The 19,949-nt window shown below is 40.3% G+C and overlaps 1 protein-coding gene across 3 annotated transcripts; it reads right to left on the bottom strand.

Annotated features, from left to right (window-relative positions):
* Window positions 1–211: 211 nt before the first annotated feature.
* Window positions 212–13,449, bottom strand: lnpa (limb and neural patterns a). Of its 3 annotated transcripts, none has more exons than XM_035750033.2 (13): window positions 13,298–13,449; window positions 12,264–12,353; window positions 9,900–9,941; window positions 9,039–9,226; window positions 8,876–8,934; window positions 8,598–8,638; window positions 6,889–6,969; window positions 6,734–6,785; window positions 6,432–6,641; window positions 3,968–4,073; window positions 3,701–3,771; window positions 3,178–3,372; window positions 212–1,234 (listed from the first exon to the last, which is right to left on the bottom strand). In XM_035750033.2, the coding sequence occupies exons 2-13, from the start codon at window positions 12,288–12,290 to the stop codon at window positions 1,068–1,070; spliced, it is 1,239 nt and encodes a 412-aa protein (XP_035605926.1). In that variant the 5' UTR covers window positions 12,291–12,353; window positions 13,298–13,449; the 3' UTR covers window positions 212–1,067. The 3 variants fall into 3 exon arrangements, with proteins under 3 accessions (XP_035605926.1, XP_035605925.1, XP_035605927.1); XM_035750032.2 differs by having other exon boundaries at window positions 12,264–12,356; window positions 13,298–13,436; XM_035750034.2 differs by lacking the exon at window positions 13,298–13,449 and adding an exon at window positions 12,630–13,280.
* Window positions 13,450–19,949: the final 6,500 nt, after the last annotated feature.

Genomic DNA, 19,949 nt, shown 5'->3' with positions numbered 1-19,949 from the left:
CTGAAATACCCGAATCCACTAATTTGAAGGAGAGTCCACATACTTTCATATATATATATATATATAGTGTACCTTAAGTGTTGGAATGGGTGCTTCAGAAATCAGCAGTACATCCTTCTCAACAATGAACTCTGGGAGCCTGAGAGAATGGAGATTAAAACTTGAACTCCAAATAGCAGGGTCACACGAAACTGGCATTTTCAAACGCATGCATTCTGACAATGACTCAAGTCTTTATTCATTTCAACGTGGAAACATAAAACGCATCAAGGCACTCAGGTGCAGAGGACAGCAAATACAGCTTCATTTCTCCTCTTAAGCAATAAATAAGTACTACTATGACTGTACTATTACTGTGTAAACATGTGGTTAGTCCCATTGTACTAGGACTACCCAAAACCTAGTCAATACTGTTAAAAAGGCACTAACGTATACCATAGTATCTATAAATATCTGCCCCCTAAAAATATTTCATCACACCAGACAGGACATTTTTTTTGCACTTCTGTAGACATGGTAAGACACTCAGTCAAAAGACAAACTACTAAAACAATGTTGCAAATTACTTACATTTAAAAAAAGAAACCCTCATTCTACATATGTGCAGAAACTCAAACTGCCTAGCTAGATTTTGGCTCGTTATTGTCATCATCTTGCATGTCTGTAGACAACATGGATAGAGACAAGTCACAAATACAATAGTAATGTGGGAAATTGCTTTTCCGCTTATGTAGAACACACTAAGTGCATCAACGCTAAACTTAGCTAGCTGACCTAAGTGTGCTGTTGCGCAATGTATAGAAGTGAAAGTACCGTGGACATGACGTAAAATCTCAAGTGTTGGCTGTTCACTTTTATTCCAATCATTAAAGTCATATTGGTACCATGACAACTGACAAGAAAATACCTTTAAGTTAATACCAAGCCCATTGCCTGTTATTCTGCCATTCTACCTCACAGCATTATTCTAAACATTATTAAGTTGACTTTAAAAACAGAAAGACCCCCCCCCCCCAAAAAAACATAGAATATAGCTCTAGCATAAATTAATGTGTTGAAATTACATTCTATTCAACCTCCATGTCTGATACATCCAGCTCCCCGTCTGACTTCACTGGGGTGAGTTGCAGAGATTGTGAAGTTCCTGGCACTTCTGTTTCTGGGGCAGTATCTGTGGTCAGAGTCACCAACTCCTGGATCTCTTCAGCTGGGGGAGGAGGCTGCTTCTCAGCAACTAAAATTGAGGATCAATTCAATTTACAGGCATTTAAGAAAGTAAGCAATGAAGACAAATCAGGAAATTCTGCCAATCAGGGCCTAAAAATGAAAACCGACCACCTGCCAAATGTGGGTGGACTTTAGCATTGGCGGGTAAAGATGTCTATTTCATCAGCCACGTTGGTGGGTGGTCAGGGCTCTAGAGTCACCAGTTCACTTGCATGTGTGAATAAAAATATATATATTTTAATTGTCAAGTATGATCACATTTTAGCAAAATAAATGCTGCTGTATCGGTTTAAGTATTTCTGCTTATTTGTTTCATAGCTGGTCAATTAAACCGCACAAGGTCAAACAACCGCACAAATCCTACTATTGCCTATCCCACGACAACACTAACTGGCTGGGGCTGTGCTCACGTGACGAGCGAAACATTTTTCATAGCACTGTGCACAGGTGTAAAAGTTGGTCTAATTTACTTTAAACAAAAGTCTACTGAAGTGAGACTGTTCTTCTTCTTGGCTATTTACAAGCTATGTTGTTTTTCAATGTTTGAGTATCAACTGTTTGGGAAGAGAAGACAAAGCGGCTACGAGTTGGACTCAATCTCACAGGCACAAGCATGAGGAGTAGCATTACCACAGTAACATCTCGCCCTCTTAAGGATCAGACCCTTTTTTAAATTTTTGCCTAAAATGACAAACCCAAATCTAACTGCCTGTAGCTGAGGACCTGAAGCAAGGATATGCATATTCTTGATACCTTTTGAAAGGAAACACTTAAGTTTGTGGAAATGTGAAATTAATGTAGGAGAACAACACATTAGATCTGATAAAAGATAATACAAAATACATGTTTTTTTGTTTACATCATCTTTGAAATGCAAGAGATAAGCCACAATGCATTATTCCAGTTTAGGCGTAATTTGGATTTTGGGCACTAAATGGCAGCAGTGTATGTGCATAGTTTTAGACTGCTCCAATGAACCATTGCATTACTGTTCAAAATGTATCAAGTCTGCTCAAAATGTGCCTAATTGGCTTATTGATACATTTGAGTACATAACCGTGCACTCTTCAAACAATAACATGGTATTATTTCAATGGTAATAGCTTGTGTAAAATGAACAGAGCAGTTAGATAAATTCTTGTTAAAGCTTTCTGCCCATATCAGATATGTCTGTGTCCTGGGAAATTCTCTTGTTACTTACAACCTCATGCTAATCACATTAGTTCAACCGTGAACATAGTCTCATCTGATATTTTGGTTAAATGTAATTAAACAATATACCACATTACTCCTGCCTAGTTTTACATTTTAGAAGCATTGCAACGCATGCTCATCCGCTTGTGTTTTGTTGGTGTAATTTGTGTGAATATTTTTTTTATTTGGTCTACTAAAAAAAAAATCTGAGTGGGTGGTAGATTTTTTTTACTTATTTATTTATTTTTTTTTTAATCAGTGGCTGGCGGCTAGCCAAGTTCCTCCACACCGATCGACAAACCATTTATGTATGGACCTCGTTTGTGCATGGGAGCATTGTCATGATGAAACAGGAAAGGGCTTACCCCAAACTGTTGCCACAAAGTTGGATGCACAGAATCGTCTAGAATGTCATTGTATGCAGTAGCTTTAAGATTTCCCGTCACTGGAACTAAGGGGCCTGACCCGAACCATGAAAAACAGCCCCAGACCATTAGTCCTCCACCAAACTTTAGTTGGCACTATGCATTGGGGCAGGTAACGTTCAAATGGCCAGAGGTAGCCTGACTGCCATAAATTTGATTTCCATTGATAATTTGTGTGATTTTGTTGTCAGCACATTCAACTATGTAAAGAAAAATATTTAATAAGAATATTTCATTCTTTCAGATCTAGGATGTGTTATTTTAATGTTCCCTTTATTTTTTTGAGCAGTGAATTTGGGAACAAGAATGATGAGGTTGCGCAGAGACAAACCTGCAGTAGCGGGGCTCTCATCAGCTTCAGGGGCAGGTGCTGGTTCTACAGGTGCTGGTTCCACAGGTGTTGGTGATGTTGGTATGGGTGCGTGTGAGGGTGTCTTTGCCTCAGCAGTGACCTCAGAGAGTCGGGGGGCTTGGGGTCTGGTCTTTCTCGCAGGATTCAGGAAATAACAATATGCACATCTGAAGGCTGAAACGAGACACAAACCACCAGGCCCAAAGCGACTGTCAACTGAATGATTGTCATACATTTCCATGTAGACACAGATTCATGTATAATGAAAATGAAACCAATGATATTCCAAGAAGAATTGAGTCAAAGACGCATAAACTCATCAGATCGATGGGTTACACTCATTTGCATAGTCAATCTAGATGGGCTCTTTTTGCTTACAGAGGCTGGTAGTGGCAGAGGCTTTTAAGAGCCTGATGATATACGGCACTGCCAAATGCTAGAGGGCAAATGAAGGCGCAGTGTTTGATGGAGACTGACAGAGTCGTGTTTCTCTAAATCTTACCAACATATTCAAATTCCTCTTTTAATGCCATGCCGTTATGGGTGAGACACTGCTGGCATATGAGGGCATATCTGGAGGGAGAAAATAATCTGTTAGAATGCATACATGCAATGAAATTAAAGATAATTTAGCTGTATTTAAACATAGCAATTGTCACTAGAAATAAATTTAACTGTAAATTCCTATAGCGCTTACATCTGCACAAACACATATTTGATTTCCAAAAGCAAATATTTGGGTGACACTCAAACAGAAGCAACATTTTACCTATTCTGAGGGCCATCGCCAACAAAGTACTCAATGACCCTGTCCATGGTGCCTCTATCCCGGGGGAGAACAGGTCTGGCCAAGGGTGGGCCTGGAGGGTGCATTCCTGTTATGGCAAACACACATGCACATTAGCTGCACAAAGTCTGTTCTCAAACACAAATCGTCACACACTGCGCCAGAGGAGAAGAAACCAGACAAATCAACAGTTAGCGGCAGAGGACCATGATAAACGGTTGATACGGACAGGTTTTAATAATGACTTGGAAATGGATCTCACTTGCAAAGCACTTGAACGAGAATCCCTGCTGTGTCGCTGAGCAGTAATTAATATAATCTAACATCAAGAGCAATCATAGGAAGATGACTGGTCATTTCTGGGAGACTTGGCAAAGTCTCAGCTTCCTGCTGCTTATTCATTTACCAACATATGGAAACTCTGTGGTGACTCTTTCTATCAAATTGCTTTTCACTTTCAATTTTCCACAAAAGTGCCTGAGTTTCGAGCCATATGAAACATTTGCATGGTGTGCCTATGCCAAACGCAATTTCACCTGGCCAATAGAAAGGCATTTAGTAACATTTCAGTACCAATGCCCAGAGAACAAATGCCGGCCTACCTAATTAATCATAGTTAAAGTGATCTTGGCTCTTGTACACTTCAGTTGGCATTCCACATGGCAATTACACCATGTTGCTTTCTCTGGGAAAGCAAACAGTCTTTAACGGTTTGCCCTCTTTCGCATTTCCTATGAAGTGTCCAAGGCCAGACCGCATGTTTACATAAGAGTAAATATACACTTAACATAAACTGACAGTAGCTAAGTTTCCATCCAATGGGCGACAGATTTTAATGTTGTAAAAGATTGTAAAATCTGCATAAAAACTACATAGGCGTTTTCCCACAAGATGACCCATCAAACTGACCTGTTGTGGATAAATGGTTGTGCGTGTGGATGTAGTGCACATAAAAATTACTTCTGCGGTTAAATTCCTATGTACCTAATGAAAAAATATAAGTTAAATGGTTTCAAATCGTATTTTCAACTTTACTACTGGTTGTCACAACAAATATGTTGGAAAGCGAATGAGCCCATGCTGGTCTTCGCGCATGTGCTCTAGCCAACAGCGGCTTTCACATGACTGGGCAGGAGCGCAAGCATGGGTGGGCCTGGGTGAGCATAGCCAATCAGAATTAGTCCCCCACCCCCCACCACAAAAGGTCTTTATTACAGACAGAAATACTCCTCAGTTTCATCAGATGTCCGGTTGGCTGGTCTCAGACAATCCCGCATGCGAAGATGCCGGATGTGGAGGTCCTGGGTTGGTTACACGTGGTCTGCACTTGTGAGGCTGGTTGGACGTACAGCCAAATTCTCTAAAAACGACATTGAAGGCAGTTTATGGTAGAAAGACTAACATTAAATTCTCTGGCAAGAGCTCTGGCAGACATTCCTGCAGTCAGCATGCCAATTTCAAAAGTGTGGCATTGTGTTGTGACAAAAATGCACATTTTAGAGTGGCCTTTTGTCCTCAGCACAAGGTGGACCTGTGTAATTATCCTGCAGTTTTATCGGCTTCTTGATATGACACCTGTCAGGTGGTTGGATTATCTTGGCAATGGGAAGTCTCACTAATAGGGATGTAAACAAATATGTGCCCAATTTGAGAGAAATTAGATTTTTATGCTTATAGAAAATTTCTCTGATCATTTATTTCAGCTCATGAAACCAACACTCCACTTGTTGCGTTTATATTTTTGTTCAGTATAATTTCATCTGAAGCCTAATGAAGAAAGCTTTCCAGAGTTGTAGTGTGAATAACACACAACATATCACGTGACTCCAAGTTTACTTCCATTTAATATTAGATCAATATATGCACATTAAGGCATTTCCACCACCATTTCTTGCATAATTAATTTTACAGACAAAAAGACACCACCTTGTCTAGCGTATTTTGTTTTGTCTACATTTGGAAAGTTTAAGGCCTGTCCTTCAGGCCTGTCATGACTTCTTTTAATCCTACATGTACTTCCACTCGTATAAAAAGGTTTGATGGAAACCTGGCTAGTGTCCGGTTTATTTTGGAATAACCCTTTGTCGTGAGAATTCTTTTGTTTGTTTTTGAATTGGAACAAATTTGATGCTGCAAATGGCCCTAAAATCTAGGTACAATTTCACACCTATTGACTTTGTTAACCATTATCGCCTCTTCTCTGGAACAAGCTTGACCTTCGGTTTGTTTTACGGCAAACCCTACCATAATGGATTCAAATACTACAATTAATTGGTCATAACTACCATTTGTAAAACAAACTGTCATACCGGTACAGTAAAAAAATATTTAAAAAAAATGTTTATTAATAGAGTCCCATCCCTGAAGGACTGGTGAGACAGGGATGGGTAAATCACCTTAAAAATCGACCACATTATGATGTAGTCCCCGTGTGCAGCTAACTCACCCACTCCTGGAACCGGTGTGCCAGGGGTCATGGGCCTCTTCATCAAGCTCTGCTGAGCAGCCTCAGCAGACAGGATTCTCTCTGGGGGTCCTCCAGGAGCTGAGTGGAGGGGCGGTCCTGCATGGGTGGCCCCTGGTGCCAGAAGAGGACGTCCTGCAGCAGGAGTCACCGCCACCGGGGGCCGAGGAGTGACATACCGCTGACGGAGTTCTAATGGAGGAAACAATGCAGGGATTATGTTTATCAGTGGTCTGCAACGCAAGCACATGAAAGGCCTTAAAATATCTAGCCAACTATATTACCTTGGCCAGGTTTTGGAGTCATAGGTGTTCCACTTGGAATGGATTCTGGCACCTTCAAATTGGAAACAAGATTAAGAAGGATACCGTCAAGGTTAATTATAGCGGCGGGGGGTATTCAAAGAATTAGTGGGCTCAGAGGAAGATGGAATACTCACCTTTGTCTTTGAATCGGGATCAAATCTCTCCAGAATTATTTTTGCGGTTTTATATGTTTCAGTCTCCATCACCTCTAGAAGCTGTTGGACAAAAGCAGTTCATATTTTCAATGTAAAAGGAAATTAAAAGGGCAAATAAAGCACAAATTGAAAGTCAGGTTGATTTGAGACACCTGTTTGGGTTATTAAAAAAAATGAAAAAGAAGAATACTATGATGTTTTACTGAATTTGTCTTCAGGCAAGCATTGGAGTATTGAAGCAAGGATTGGTGTTCCAGTTAACCCCTTTGACTACACAGGTTTTTATTCAAGACGCTTGTGTGATCTGTTAATTGACCTATGATGTTATGACATGTCACCATTCCATACATTTAATTATGTTCAAATCCAATGAGTAATGAAGACATCAATGATGACTAATGTCGTACCTTCCATATCATCATTAATCAAATTAAAAAGAGCATGTAAACACACTAATTGATTTCTTGAAATAATGAACTGCTTTAAAAACAGGTGGGTCCTACGATCCACATCTATCCTGTCATGCATCTGCACAGATCCGGGCACATAAACAAAGCGTCTCAGAGTAGGCGTGCTGATCTAAGACCTGTTCATACAAATGGTCTTTGAAGTATGTGGATATTCTCAACTAGATGTTTCTTCTTCAGTCTTATGAAACTCCACAAAATGAGCTACCTACAAAAGTCAAAATGGCAGCCAGACCAACATTCTATCACTGCATTGTAAAATGTTTTTGAAAATAAGTGTCCGTAGTATGCCTACACCCTTTAAAAAAGGCCCAATGCAGCAATTCACATTATTATTATTATTTTTTACATCAGTATCAAATCATTTCTGGTTACCAATTAAGTACCTTATTGCAATAGATTTCCATTTTAAAAAACAAATGGGCAAAAATAGCTTTTTAGCAAAACTATTGCTCAATAAATTATTTTGTTAGGGCTATCTGGGACTGGTTTGAGTGGGAAGGGGAAAACCAAAAACTAGCTTTTGGCAGAGAGGTTTGTAACGCTTGGTATAGTGGGGCGGCAGGTGGCCTAGTGGTTAGAGCATTTGGGCCAAGGATATAGCTCCGTCGAGGTTGCGACACCAGGAATTAAAGAGAGTAGCAAATTTGGGGGCCTGACAAGGTAAAAAATCTTGTTCTGCACCTGAACAACGCAGTTAACCCACTGTTCCTAGGCCAACATTGCAAATAAGAATTTCTTTAACTGACTTAACTAGTTAAAAAGAACATGTAAATACAATTGTTCTATTAACCAATTTACTGCATGGTGATGTCACCATGGAAAGCAGAAACTCCCGCCAATGAAAAACTGCTGATTAGAAGGTCCTGCGTAGATTGTAATTTCAACAAGCAACTATCAGGAAATAACGCTGATCAGAAATGTTAACACTTTTACAGTCTTAGTTTCATCAGCTGTACAATCTGATATAAAACTGAAATAAATTGACTGCATTGGGCCTTTAAAGCTGGAATCTTTAATGGTAAAACAGCCCTGTCAGTTTGCGATATTACACCAAAGATGTTAATGCAAACAACAACCGTTTTATGTACTGCATAAATACTTTGCAATGCCGCACAACACTCCTTTTAAAGATAAGGGATCAGCTATGGTGGGATTCTAAATTGCGGTCTAGACGATGTTCACCCAATCAAAAGCAAACCTGTAAAAAAGTGAACTTACCATTTTTCGTTTTTGTGATTTGAGGTCCTCCAATTTTTCATCTGAAACAAAAAACGACATTTGAGTGATTACACCAAAAGCAGAATGTCAAGTAAAATTGTATTAGTCACATGCGCCAAATACAACAGATTTAGCTGACTTTAGTGAATTGCTTACTTACGACCCCCTAACCAACAATGCAGTAAAAAAAAATGAAAAGACTACATATAGATAACAGAGATTAGCAGCGGTGTCATAATAATGATGAGGCAGAGGTAAATACAGTTCAAAGCACATACTGTTTTTTTCTGTTCTTCTTTTAAAAAGAGTGAGCAGCCCCTTTCGAAGGAGCCATACACTGTTGAAAGAAATATTAGAACCTCAATTGCAGGTTCAGTAACAAACTATTAGTAGTTCTAGCAATCCATTTCTTTAGAAATGTTTTTAAACAGCTATACTTACAATAGTGGAAATACAACAAAAGGAAGGACCAATATGACCTTTCCAATCATCTGTTCAGGGAGGTACCAAAGATACACAATTATGCTAGCCATCAGGTAAAGAAGAGATGAGTACTGAAGCAGTCTCCACACCCATAACTTCAACTGTTTTTGATACAGTTCTTGACATTCCTCACAAGCCTGGATATCCTGTAAAAAACAATGATCATGTTCCTCAAAAACAAACAAAAAAACACATTGAATATAGCCCAGCTCTCTCTCACTATAAACTGACAAGAAGTTTAGTATTCCCAAATTATAATACTAATATCAGAACTTTTAGTTATCCAACATAACCCTGTGGCTACAATTATGTCAATACTGTACCTCGTGTGTGTATGATGAATACATAAACAACCAGCATAAAGCCAAACATCAATACAATATAAGTGTTGGAACCTGGACTGTGGCGTAACATTTGGAAACATGACTTTTCCACCCTTCCTCCTGTGATCTTGACAAAAGCCTATGTATTCAATGCAGGCTTAAATCAGACTGCATTGCCAACTTATCTTTCCTTTATATTTAGATGGAAAGGAAACACCTTTGGTTCTCGGTGTTGATTAACCTCACCCCCAAAAATATCAGTTGGTGGACAGCGTAGCGACCTATCCTGCGCTGGTGCTAGGAAACATGTGTGTCTGTCACTCCACTGGACATTGGTTCCAGTGGTCTAAACCTCGAGCGAGACAGGATCTGTATAATGTAATAAGGTCAATCTCTAGTCTAGAGCAAGTTCCCAAAATACTCTTGATCAACGTCATCTTGAGGGAGTGTAGCCTCTGAGGCTAAATATATTTTTTCAAAAAGCAGAAACACATACCTTGTCAATTCCTTCCAAAACCTCTACAGTTGATGGCTTAGTCTGTCCAAAGAAAAATAAATGAGATACAATTAGAGATTGAAGACATGCATGGAGTTCAGTTTTAAGAAAGCAGGGTACCATCCATAGGTTATAAACATAGGCTTATTTTCTGGAGTTGAGGGTCCCTACATTGCCTTCCAGTTTGTATAAGTTCAAAGTACTGCATGTTCCCACCAAATGTTCCCATTCAGAACACAACTTGTGTGAAAAATAGTACTGTCCATTCATCTAGATGTGCAGATTGTTGCTTCTCTTTGAGAAAAGCAAGAGAAGTATTGAGTCATTGTAGTATTTAAAAAATGTTTTAAACTTGTGATCAACAAAACTGTCATTCAAAAGCACTTGCATTTCCACTTGTTGTAAAAAATATGCTGTTCCTAAATTACAGGCCATAGCTGGGGCCACTAATACAAATAAAAGCATTCGCCGTTGTATGTCACTTCGGATAAAATTGTCTGCTAAACCGTATATAGGCCTATAGTATCATTACATTTACAATTATCATGTTGATATGATAACAATGCTATTGTCCATTACCCCATAAAACAGCATTTGTTTTTAGGAAGTGCTGAATAGTAAAGCCATAACATGTGAAAGCAGAGGTTTTTGTATCTTTCCTGTCCCATGCATGGACATATTGCACTAAACAGAGCTCAAACAAGTGAACGATCACTAGACTTGAATTACATATCGGCCAATGAGTATCACCCACACATTCTCCTCTATACTAGTAGAAAATGACAATGTTATTTCAAACATATAAGCAATGTAGACAGAGTCAACTAATCCCTTTCACAATTTAACATCCAATGAAAGATATTCAGTAATGTCAATAACACCACAGCAGCTTATGCATAATACATCTTGTGTGTTTGTGAGCATTGCAGAGCACTTCTTTAATGCTGCACTATTTAAATGTCAAACAAGTTAAGCCATACATTCTATAGCAGGGATGGGCAACTTTGATGGGGGTGGGGGGCACACATTTTGAACTCACAGGGCCTGCAGTGGCTCGTGGGTCTGCATACCCCACACGCAGTCAACTGATTTGTGCAGATAAACTACTTCACTCTTAACTAAATGCGTGTTACTAGTACCTAGGACAAGCCCCTAAGTGAAATTTGGTTGCTCTCCCCTCAGGATAATTTTTTTGTTTTAAAGTATATTTCTACACATTTTTTCCATGGGGTGTATAGAAAGTTTTAAAGCAAAAAATTATAATAAAGCAGTTTAACATCTAATTTCCTGCAATTCCACAAATTTTGCCATGACTTATGCCATGCTAAAGTAAAGACTTTATGCATCTCTGGGCGATGAACTACCGCTTCCCTGGGTCATTTCATTTTTGTATCTGAGCTATTGCAGTTTAATCAGGCAGCAGTTGGGCCGGTATGACGTAGCATTACGATAAGGCTGCGCTCACTACACTGGAAGTAAACAGGAATAGGCCTTTAAGATCGCAAAAGCGTCTATCATACATGTCAGATTTCAATACTGGCCCATGTCATAATGCAGGTTGAACATGGTGAGAATGTAGACTCCTAAATTGACAGTGCAGTTTGTTTAGACGATTTTACAGCTAACTAGCTACTTCACGTGAAGATATTGACTTTGGTATTATTGCGTGTGGCTACGTACCTAGCTAGCTAGCCCATAGAGCATTGCCAGGTTTTGTAGTAAACTTCAGCTGCAACAGATTTCCACAACAAGTTTCACATTGCTACCAACCTTATAAACGACAAAATGAAAGATATTGTCCTCACATTAGTGTTATGGACCACTGTAAATGATAGTAATTTTTCCTTTAATAGGTTATCAGAGAGACTGACAAAGAAAACAAAATCAATGGGGTCCCCTGGAAGTCAGGGCCCTGGGCACATGACCAGTCAGTATAAGGCCATGAGTACTACAAGTTTAGATAACAGGCTAGACTAACTTCTCAATCAACATTTTTTTAGCTGACATGGGTATTTGAGTGACCAACATCAGCAAAAAACTGATGCACAACCAAATTTCAAAATTGCACCTTGTGTATTCTACTATTCTAACTGTAAACTGAGAGCCAACTAAGTTCCTAAAAATATATTTTATACATATTCAGCCATACATATCAGTGGAGGCTGATGAAGGGAGGACGGCTCACAATAATGGCTGGAACAGAGCGAATGGAATCAAACACACTGAAGCCATATACTTGCTGTATTTGATACAATTCCACCTTTTCCACTCGGCCATTACCACAAGCCCAGCCTCCCCAATTAAGGTGCCACCAACCTGTGATACATATCACCAAGAGGAAAACACAGGTTATGCCATACATACCCTAAACCGGGATATTACAACCCCCATGTTGAGGACCAAATTAAGTCAGTCTTTTAAGAGCCCTCTGATTTTCCAGTGGAATCTCTTCACCTGCTGACAAAAATGTACTGTTAGCTAATACTGCTCAGTCTACATTCCTATCAAAACAAAATATAAGCAACCAATGATTGTGCAAGGAAGGTAGCTGATGATAATGCATGGGTATCCAATTTACTGACACTGTAAATTCACTTGAGTGTGGGACTCAAGCTCCATAACGTTCCCAACTTGTGAAAACATTATTCTTGATTTACATATTGGTTAAAGTACATACATTGGCAAGCTAATCCCAAATCCAAAAGTGGGTCACATGACGCATGTGTTTACCTGTCCAGGATTCATCAAGAGTGTAGCGTATGTTTTGAAGCAAGCAAGCAACAGTTCGATGCGTGTCCAAAGGCACAATAACAGAACAATTTACTATTTTGGAACATATAGGCTCTAGCTAAGTCTAGAATAAACTAACTATAGCAGACGCACCGCACTGACGTTGGATACCTCGCTCGACCACATTACCTAGTTTAATTTACGATGCATTTCTTAAATTGGTTGACGGTACCGTTCACATTGCCCAGAAAAACAAAATGCACAGTGTGACATAGTCAACCAAATGTGTGCATGAAATAGCTCAACGGCACATTGCGCTGGAGTTAGCTAAGTACTAGTTAGCATGCACAAGCTAATCTAGCTAGCTAACTAGGGCTTGGCTCATGGGCAGAAGTGTTCAACATCAAGCGACGTAACTCGCTAGCCAATTCGACCTTCTTGCAGAGAAGGGGAAAACTATCTAGTTAGCTACTAAATTGACCAACTCAAAGGTGTCAAGTTGCAGCGTTCTAGCCATCGTTGTTCCAGTTAGCAACTTTAGCTTCATGCAACTTTAAACTAACAGTCGCTATTTCAGCTAGACACTTTATCGTAAACGCGATTCAATATCAAGGAACACAATTTTTTTCTGCTAGCACTGGCGTTGAACTAATTCTGAAGCAATTTACCTGGACAGTATTAATGTCCGAAGTTCATCTGTGACTGAAACACAATTACCACTATATTGTTGCTTATATATTAGGGGCGGAAGAACATGCACGACCCATTTCTGACGTCAGAAGACACGCAAACGTGCCCCTAACCGCAGATCCAGGGTCGGTTTATGTGACTTCACATAATACCGCATACGCTGTAACTTTGACCATGCTGGCTTCACCACGTGACAGAGGACTTCGTGTCAGTGAAAGAAAATGAAGCAAACTCGTAATGGCTCCTCCAAACTGTAACGTGTTGCCATAAGAGCATGTTGTTTTACTAAGTGCAAAGTAATTGGACACAATTGGGCTAATACCCATACCTCAATTTCTAAACAATCAGCCCATAAAAATGCAAGATACATTTGAATAGTTAAAGAACGACTGACCCATAAAAGCAAAGTACGCCTTTGAAAACGGTCTTTGTGGCATTGATATGAGTCATACACATTTATTGTAGTGTCAAAATTGACTTCAAAGTGTAAATAGGATGATTTTGGTTACAAAGTCAGTCAGGGTCTTCTAAAACGGTTTTTGGAACCTCACTGCATCACAATCAGTAAATGAAGGTTGGGTTTTGATTACAATTATGTCAACAAATCATGCCCCCTTTTGCCAAGCTCCACGTGCAAATCAGCACTCCGCCCACTTCACTTCCCCTCATTGAATACTTTTCTCTTCAATCATTAAAAAAAAACGTTTACTTAAAAACTGGATATAAAATGATCCTCCATCGTTAAGACCCTGGAACATTATTATTTAAATATTTAAATATTGAAGATGTGGGCAACAGAGAAAATCAGAATAGTGCTTTTATTTTTGTTTTATTTAACTTGGCAAGTCATTTAAGAACAAATTCTTATTTACAATGATGGCCTACACCGGCCAAACCCGGAAGATTGCATACCGCCCAGTGGGACTCCCAAATCACAGCTGGTTGTGATACAGCCTGGATTTGAACCAGGGTGTCTGTAGTGATGGCTCTAGCACTGAGATGCAGTGCCTTAGACTGCTGCACTCGGGAGCCCGAGTGGAGTGTATGGCAGTCATATGCGAAGCCATAAATCAAGCACTGGAGATAGAGTGCCTAAGGAAAGCATTCCGACCCCTTGACCTTTTCCACATTTTGTTACGTTACAGCCTTATTCTAAAGTGGATTAAATAAAAACATTTCCTCATCAATCTACACAAAATTCCACATAATGACAAAGCAAAAACAGTTTTTAGAATTTTTTTCAAATGTATTAAAAATAATAAACAGGAATACCTTATTTACATAATATTCAGACCCTTTGCTACCCTTTGCTATCATCCTTGAGATGTTTCTATAACTTGATTGGAGTCCACCTGTGGTAAATTCAATTGATTGGACATGATTTGGAAAGGCACACATCTGTCTATATAAGGTCCCACAGTTGACAGTGCATGTCAGAGCGAAAACCAAGCCAGGAGGTCGAAGGAATTGTCCGTACAGCTCAGATACAGGATTGTGTCGAGGCACAGATCTGAGGAAGAGTACAAAAACATCTCTGCAGCATTGAAGATCCCCAAGAACACAGTGGCCTCCATCATTCTTATATGGAAGAGGTTTCGAACCACCAAGGCTCTTCCTAAAGCTGTCCACCCGGAGCAATCAAGGTAGAAAGGGCTTGGTAAGGGAGGTGACCAAGAGCCTGATGGCCACTCTGACAGAGATCCAGAGTTCCTCTGTGGAGATGGCAGAACCTTCCAGAAGGACAAACATCTCTGCAGCACTCCATCAATCAGGCCTTTATGGTAGATTGGCCAGACGGAAGCCACTCCTCAGTAAAATACACATGGCAGCCAGCTTGGAATTTTCCAAAAGGCACCTAAGGGACTCTCAGACCATAAGAAACAAGATTCTCTGGTCTGATGATACCAAGATTGAACTCTTTGGCCTGAATGCCAAGCTTTACGTGTGGCAACAACCTGGCACCATCCCTTTGGTGAAGCATGGTGGTGGCAGCAACATCATGCTGTGGAAATGTTTTTCAGTGGCATGGACTGGGAGACTAGTCAGGATCGAGTGAAAGCTAAATGGAGCAAAGTACAGAGATCCTTGATGAAAATCTGCTCGAGAGCACTCGGGACCTCTGACTGGGTTCCAATATGACAACGACCCTAAGCACACAGCCTAAACAACGCAGGAGTGGCTTCGGGACAAGTGTCTGAATGTCCTTGAGTGGCCCAGCCAGAGCTCTGACTTGAACCCGATCAAACATCTCTGGAGAGACCTGAAAATAGCTGTGCTGCAACGCTCCCCATCCAACCTGACAGAGCTTGAGAGGATCTGCAGAGAATAATTAGAGAAACTCCCAAAATACAGGTGTGCCAAGCTTGTAGCGTCATACACAAGAAGACTCAAGACTGTAATCACTGCCAAAGGTGCTTCAACAAATTATTGAGTAAAGGGTCTGAATACTTAAGTAAATGTGGTATTTTTATTTTTAAATAAATGTGCAAAAAATTCATAACCTGTTTTTGCTTTTTTGTTGTAAGGTATTGTGTGTGTACAGTAGATTGATGAAGGGAAAAAAACAATTTAATCAATTTTAGAATAAGGTTGTAAGGTAACAATGTGATAAAAGTCAAGGGTTCTGAATACTTTCCGAATGCACTGTGCACTTAGTATTACTCTCTTGGCTTATGCATATCCCACTGGCATATTTAATAATTCATGCAGCAGTATACCATACATTTTTGGACTTACCTTGTTGTGCTCACTTGAACAGGAAGGTGGTGCGGAGGTCCTTGTTGGCTCTAGAAAGAGGCCCGATATTCCGACTTGGAATTCCGAGTTGGATGACCGTTCAAAATTTTCCCAGTCTAGTTTTATCCCAGTTGTCTTGAACTCACTGTCTGAGATTTCCAAGTTTCCAGTTGTATTGAGCACGGCAGAAGACCTGCTGGATTGACTAGATGGCCAATGTATTCAAACTTTACTGGCCCATGGTGTTGCCCCCTTTATCGGGATATCCAATTTGTAGTTACTATCCTGTCTCATCGGACTCAGCGAAGGTCGAGAGCCAAGCCACACTGCTTCTTAACCCGGAAGCCAGCCACACCAATGTGTCGTAGGATACACTGTCAAACTAATGATCGAAGTGAGCTTGCAGGCACCCGGCCCGCCACAAGTAGACATTAGAGCACGATGAGGCAAGGACATCCCGGCCGGCCAAACCCTCCTCTAACCCGGACGACGCTGGGCCTCATGGGTCTCCCGGTCACAGCCATCTGTGACACAGCCTGGGATCGAACCCAGTGTTGCAGTGACGCCTTAGCATTTATTGTTAAATTTGCCATTTCCAACTTGTATAATTTTTATGGCCGAAGAGCACCGATACGTTTTATCTATAATTTCTCTTCATATGATAAGGATTGAAAAATATTTGCCAGTAGATTGCCGACTTGATGCAAGATGACTGCTTGCTAAGATTTTGAAAGTATGATGTTGACATGATCAGTCCAATCAAAGCTACAGTAGATATAACGTGATTTAACAATTTTATCTGTGGCCAATTGCCTTGAGCCACCTTGGATGGGCACTTCTAATGTAAGTCTATTGCAGCACTCTAGGGGCTTGAATTTTCGAGCTCTACCTGTAGATTTTGAGGTGACGTAGTGTCCCCATGAGTGACAGAACACTGAGCCAATCACGGCGCAACTAGAGAACATTACCAACCCTTACGCTACCGCATTTTCCGCTGACTGCCCCACCACCACAGAAAGCACTGAACTAGACTAAAACACCTGCATTTTGGAGCTGCCTTACTCAAGAAAGCAAAAAAGAGACCATGTTTGTTTGCGGCTTTATTAACTAAATTATTATTTATTTTTTACATTGTTTGCAAACTGATATGTGACATGTATTCATGCCAAAATAACATGCAAAGCAAGGGGAAAAAAACATATTTTTTGCTAAACAGGTGGGGCTCAAAACAGGTGGTGCTCTGAATGACATGTCACCACTGTAAACTAGTAGGTTAATTACCCAGCCAAGCAGATATAAGTTATAGATTCATTTTGGTTGTGAAGTGCATCATCAAAAAGCATTGTCCTTTCTTCATAAGAAAATGCAATTTGCCACTTGGATGTCTATTTTATCACCCTGTAACAGGCCCTCCCAGTCAACGCCACCTCATTAGATGAGGAACGCCTGCTGCAGTTTTTCGAGAGATGTCCAGTTTGCTGCCGAACATGCAACATAGAGAAGACCAGCAAGGGGACCCTAAGCATCACCCAGACATACCCTTGCTGTGAGCATTCCTAGGGAGGACACCTGAATCAGGATGGTGACATTTGACCTGGTAAACGCAGCCTTATCGCTGCGTTTACCATTCTATTTTTATGTCATGATATCTGAAGTGAAATAGAAAGGTGAATGCAGTGATCAGGTTGGTTCCACCATGCAAATCCTAAACATCATTGATAATGTAGTCAGTGCTCTGTGTGTGTGTTTGTGTTTGACCAAGCAGTATCTTTGATGCCAGGGGCCAGGGGGCTGATCTATGCTGCCATGCCCATTAATGGGGCGCTGGCGAAGACCTTACCTCCAGCCTCACCTGTTGCCTGCTCACCAACGGTTGTCGATGGGGAGACTAGAATTCGGTAGGTTTAGTCTGACTTGTTCAAACTTCAGCATAGTACACAGTACTGGTCAAAAGTTTGGACACACCTACTTATTCAAGGGTTTTTCTTTATTTTTAATATTTTCTACATTGTAGAATAATATTGAATACATCAAAACTATGAAATAACACATATGGAATCATGTAGTAACCAAAAAAGTGTTAAACAAATCAAAATATATTTTAGATTCTTCAAAGTAGTCACTCTTTGCCTTGATGACAGTTTTACACACTCGTGGCATTCTCTCAACCAGCTTCACCTGAAATGCTATTCCAGCAGTCTTGGAGGAGTTTCTACATATGCTGAGGACTTGTTGGCTGATTTTCCTTCACTTTGCGGTCCAACTCATCCCAAACCATTTCAATTGGGTTGAGGTCGGGTGATTGTGGAGGCCAGGTCATCTGATGCAGCACTCCATCATTCTCCTTCTTGGTCAAATAGCCCTTACACAGTCTGGAAGTGTGTTGGGTAATTTCCCTGTTAAAAAACAAATGATAGTCCCATTAAACGCAAACCAGATGGGATGGTGTATTGCTGCAGAATGCTGAAGTAGCCATGCTGGTTAAGTGTGCCTTGAATAATAAATAAATCAGACAGTGTCACCAGCAAAGCACCCCCACACCATCACACCTCCTCCTCCATGCTTCACGGTGGGAACCACACATGCGGAGATCATCCGTTCACCTTATCTGCATCTCACAAAGACACGACGGTTGGAACCAAAAATCTCAAATTCAGACTCCAGACCAAAGGACAGATTTCCACCGGTCTAATGTCCATTGCTGGTGTTTCTTGGCCCAGGCAAGTCTCTTCTTATTTGTGTGCTTTAGTGGTGGTTTCTTTGCAGAAATTCTACCATGGAGGCCTGATTGACGCAGTCTCTCTGAACAGTTGATGTTGAGATGTGTCTGTTACTTGAACTCTGAAACATTTATTTGGGCTGCAATCTGAGGTGCAGTTAACACTAATGAACTTATCCTCTCCAGCAGAGGTAACTCTGGGTCTTCCTTTCCTGTGGCGGTCCTCTTGAGAGCAAGTTTCATCATAGCGCCTGATTGTTTTTCCGACCGCACTTGAAGAAACATTAAAAGTTCTTGACATTTTCCGGATTGACTGACCATGTCTGAAAGTAATGATGGACTGTCATTTCTCTTTGATTATTGAGCTGTTCTTGCCATAATATGGAGTTGGTCTTTCACCAAATAGGGCTTTCTTCTGTATACCACCCATACCTTGTCACAACACAACTGATTGGCTCAAACACATTAAAACGGAAAGAAATTCTACAAATGAACTTTTAACAAGGCCCTCATGTTAATTGAAATGCATTCCAGGTGACTACGTCATGAAGCTGGTTGAGAGAGTGCCAAGAGTGTGCAAAGCTGTCATCAAGGCAAAGGGTGGCCACTTTGGAAAATCTACAATATATTTTTATTTGTTTAACACTTTTTTGTTTACTACATGATTCCATGTGTTATTATATAGTTTTGATGTTTTCACTATTATTCTACAATGCAAAAATAAAGAAAAAACATTGAATGAGTAGGTGTGTCCAAACGTTTGACTAGTACTGCATGTTGGTGTGTCAGATATCACCTATCCCTAACTGCCATTGGTAATAGAACAGTGACTGCTTATGTTTTTACAGATGCATTTATTGAGCCAGCACTTGGAGACTTGCAAGATGATGTGATGATGTCCAGACTGACAGACAGGCTTGATATTGATGTCTCTGAATGCAAAGGGACCTGGCACTCTGCATTAAAATGTTACTAGACACAACTTTTACTTGTGTTGTCTTTTATTATTTAATTGAATGGTATCTGTCAATATGGGGAGGGAGAAACCCTGTGTATTCTGCACCAGGATCAGGGAACTCCTGTTGTATAAGGGACATCACACAGGAAGGTATATGACCACTCTGACATGTTTGACAAGGTAGCCCCATTACCACCAGATAAAATGTCGATAGGCA

This window comes from Oncorhynchus keta, chromosome 34 (assembly GCF_023373465.1).
Source record: "Oncorhynchus keta strain PuntledgeMale-10-30-2019 chromosome 34, Oket_V2, whole genome shotgun sequence".
In the NCBI taxonomy this organism is placed as follows: domain Eukaryota; kingdom Metazoa; phylum Chordata; class Actinopteri; order Salmoniformes; family Salmonidae; genus Oncorhynchus; species Oncorhynchus keta.
This window is presented reverse-complemented; position numbering and strand designations above follow the sequence as displayed.

Coding starts and splice junctions, on each gene's coding strand:
- lnpa (XM_035750033.2), bottom strand. CDS start 12,290: ATGGGGGTTGTAATATCCCGGTTTAGG. Junction 8,935..9,038: donor TTTGTTGTATTTCCACTATT/GTAAGTATAGCT, acceptor TTCTTTCAACAG/TGTATGGCTCCTTCGAAAGG. Junction 3,373..3,700: donor AGAGGAATTTGAATATGTTG/GTAAGATTTAGA, acceptor GTCTCGTTTCAG/CCTTCAGATGTGCATATTGT.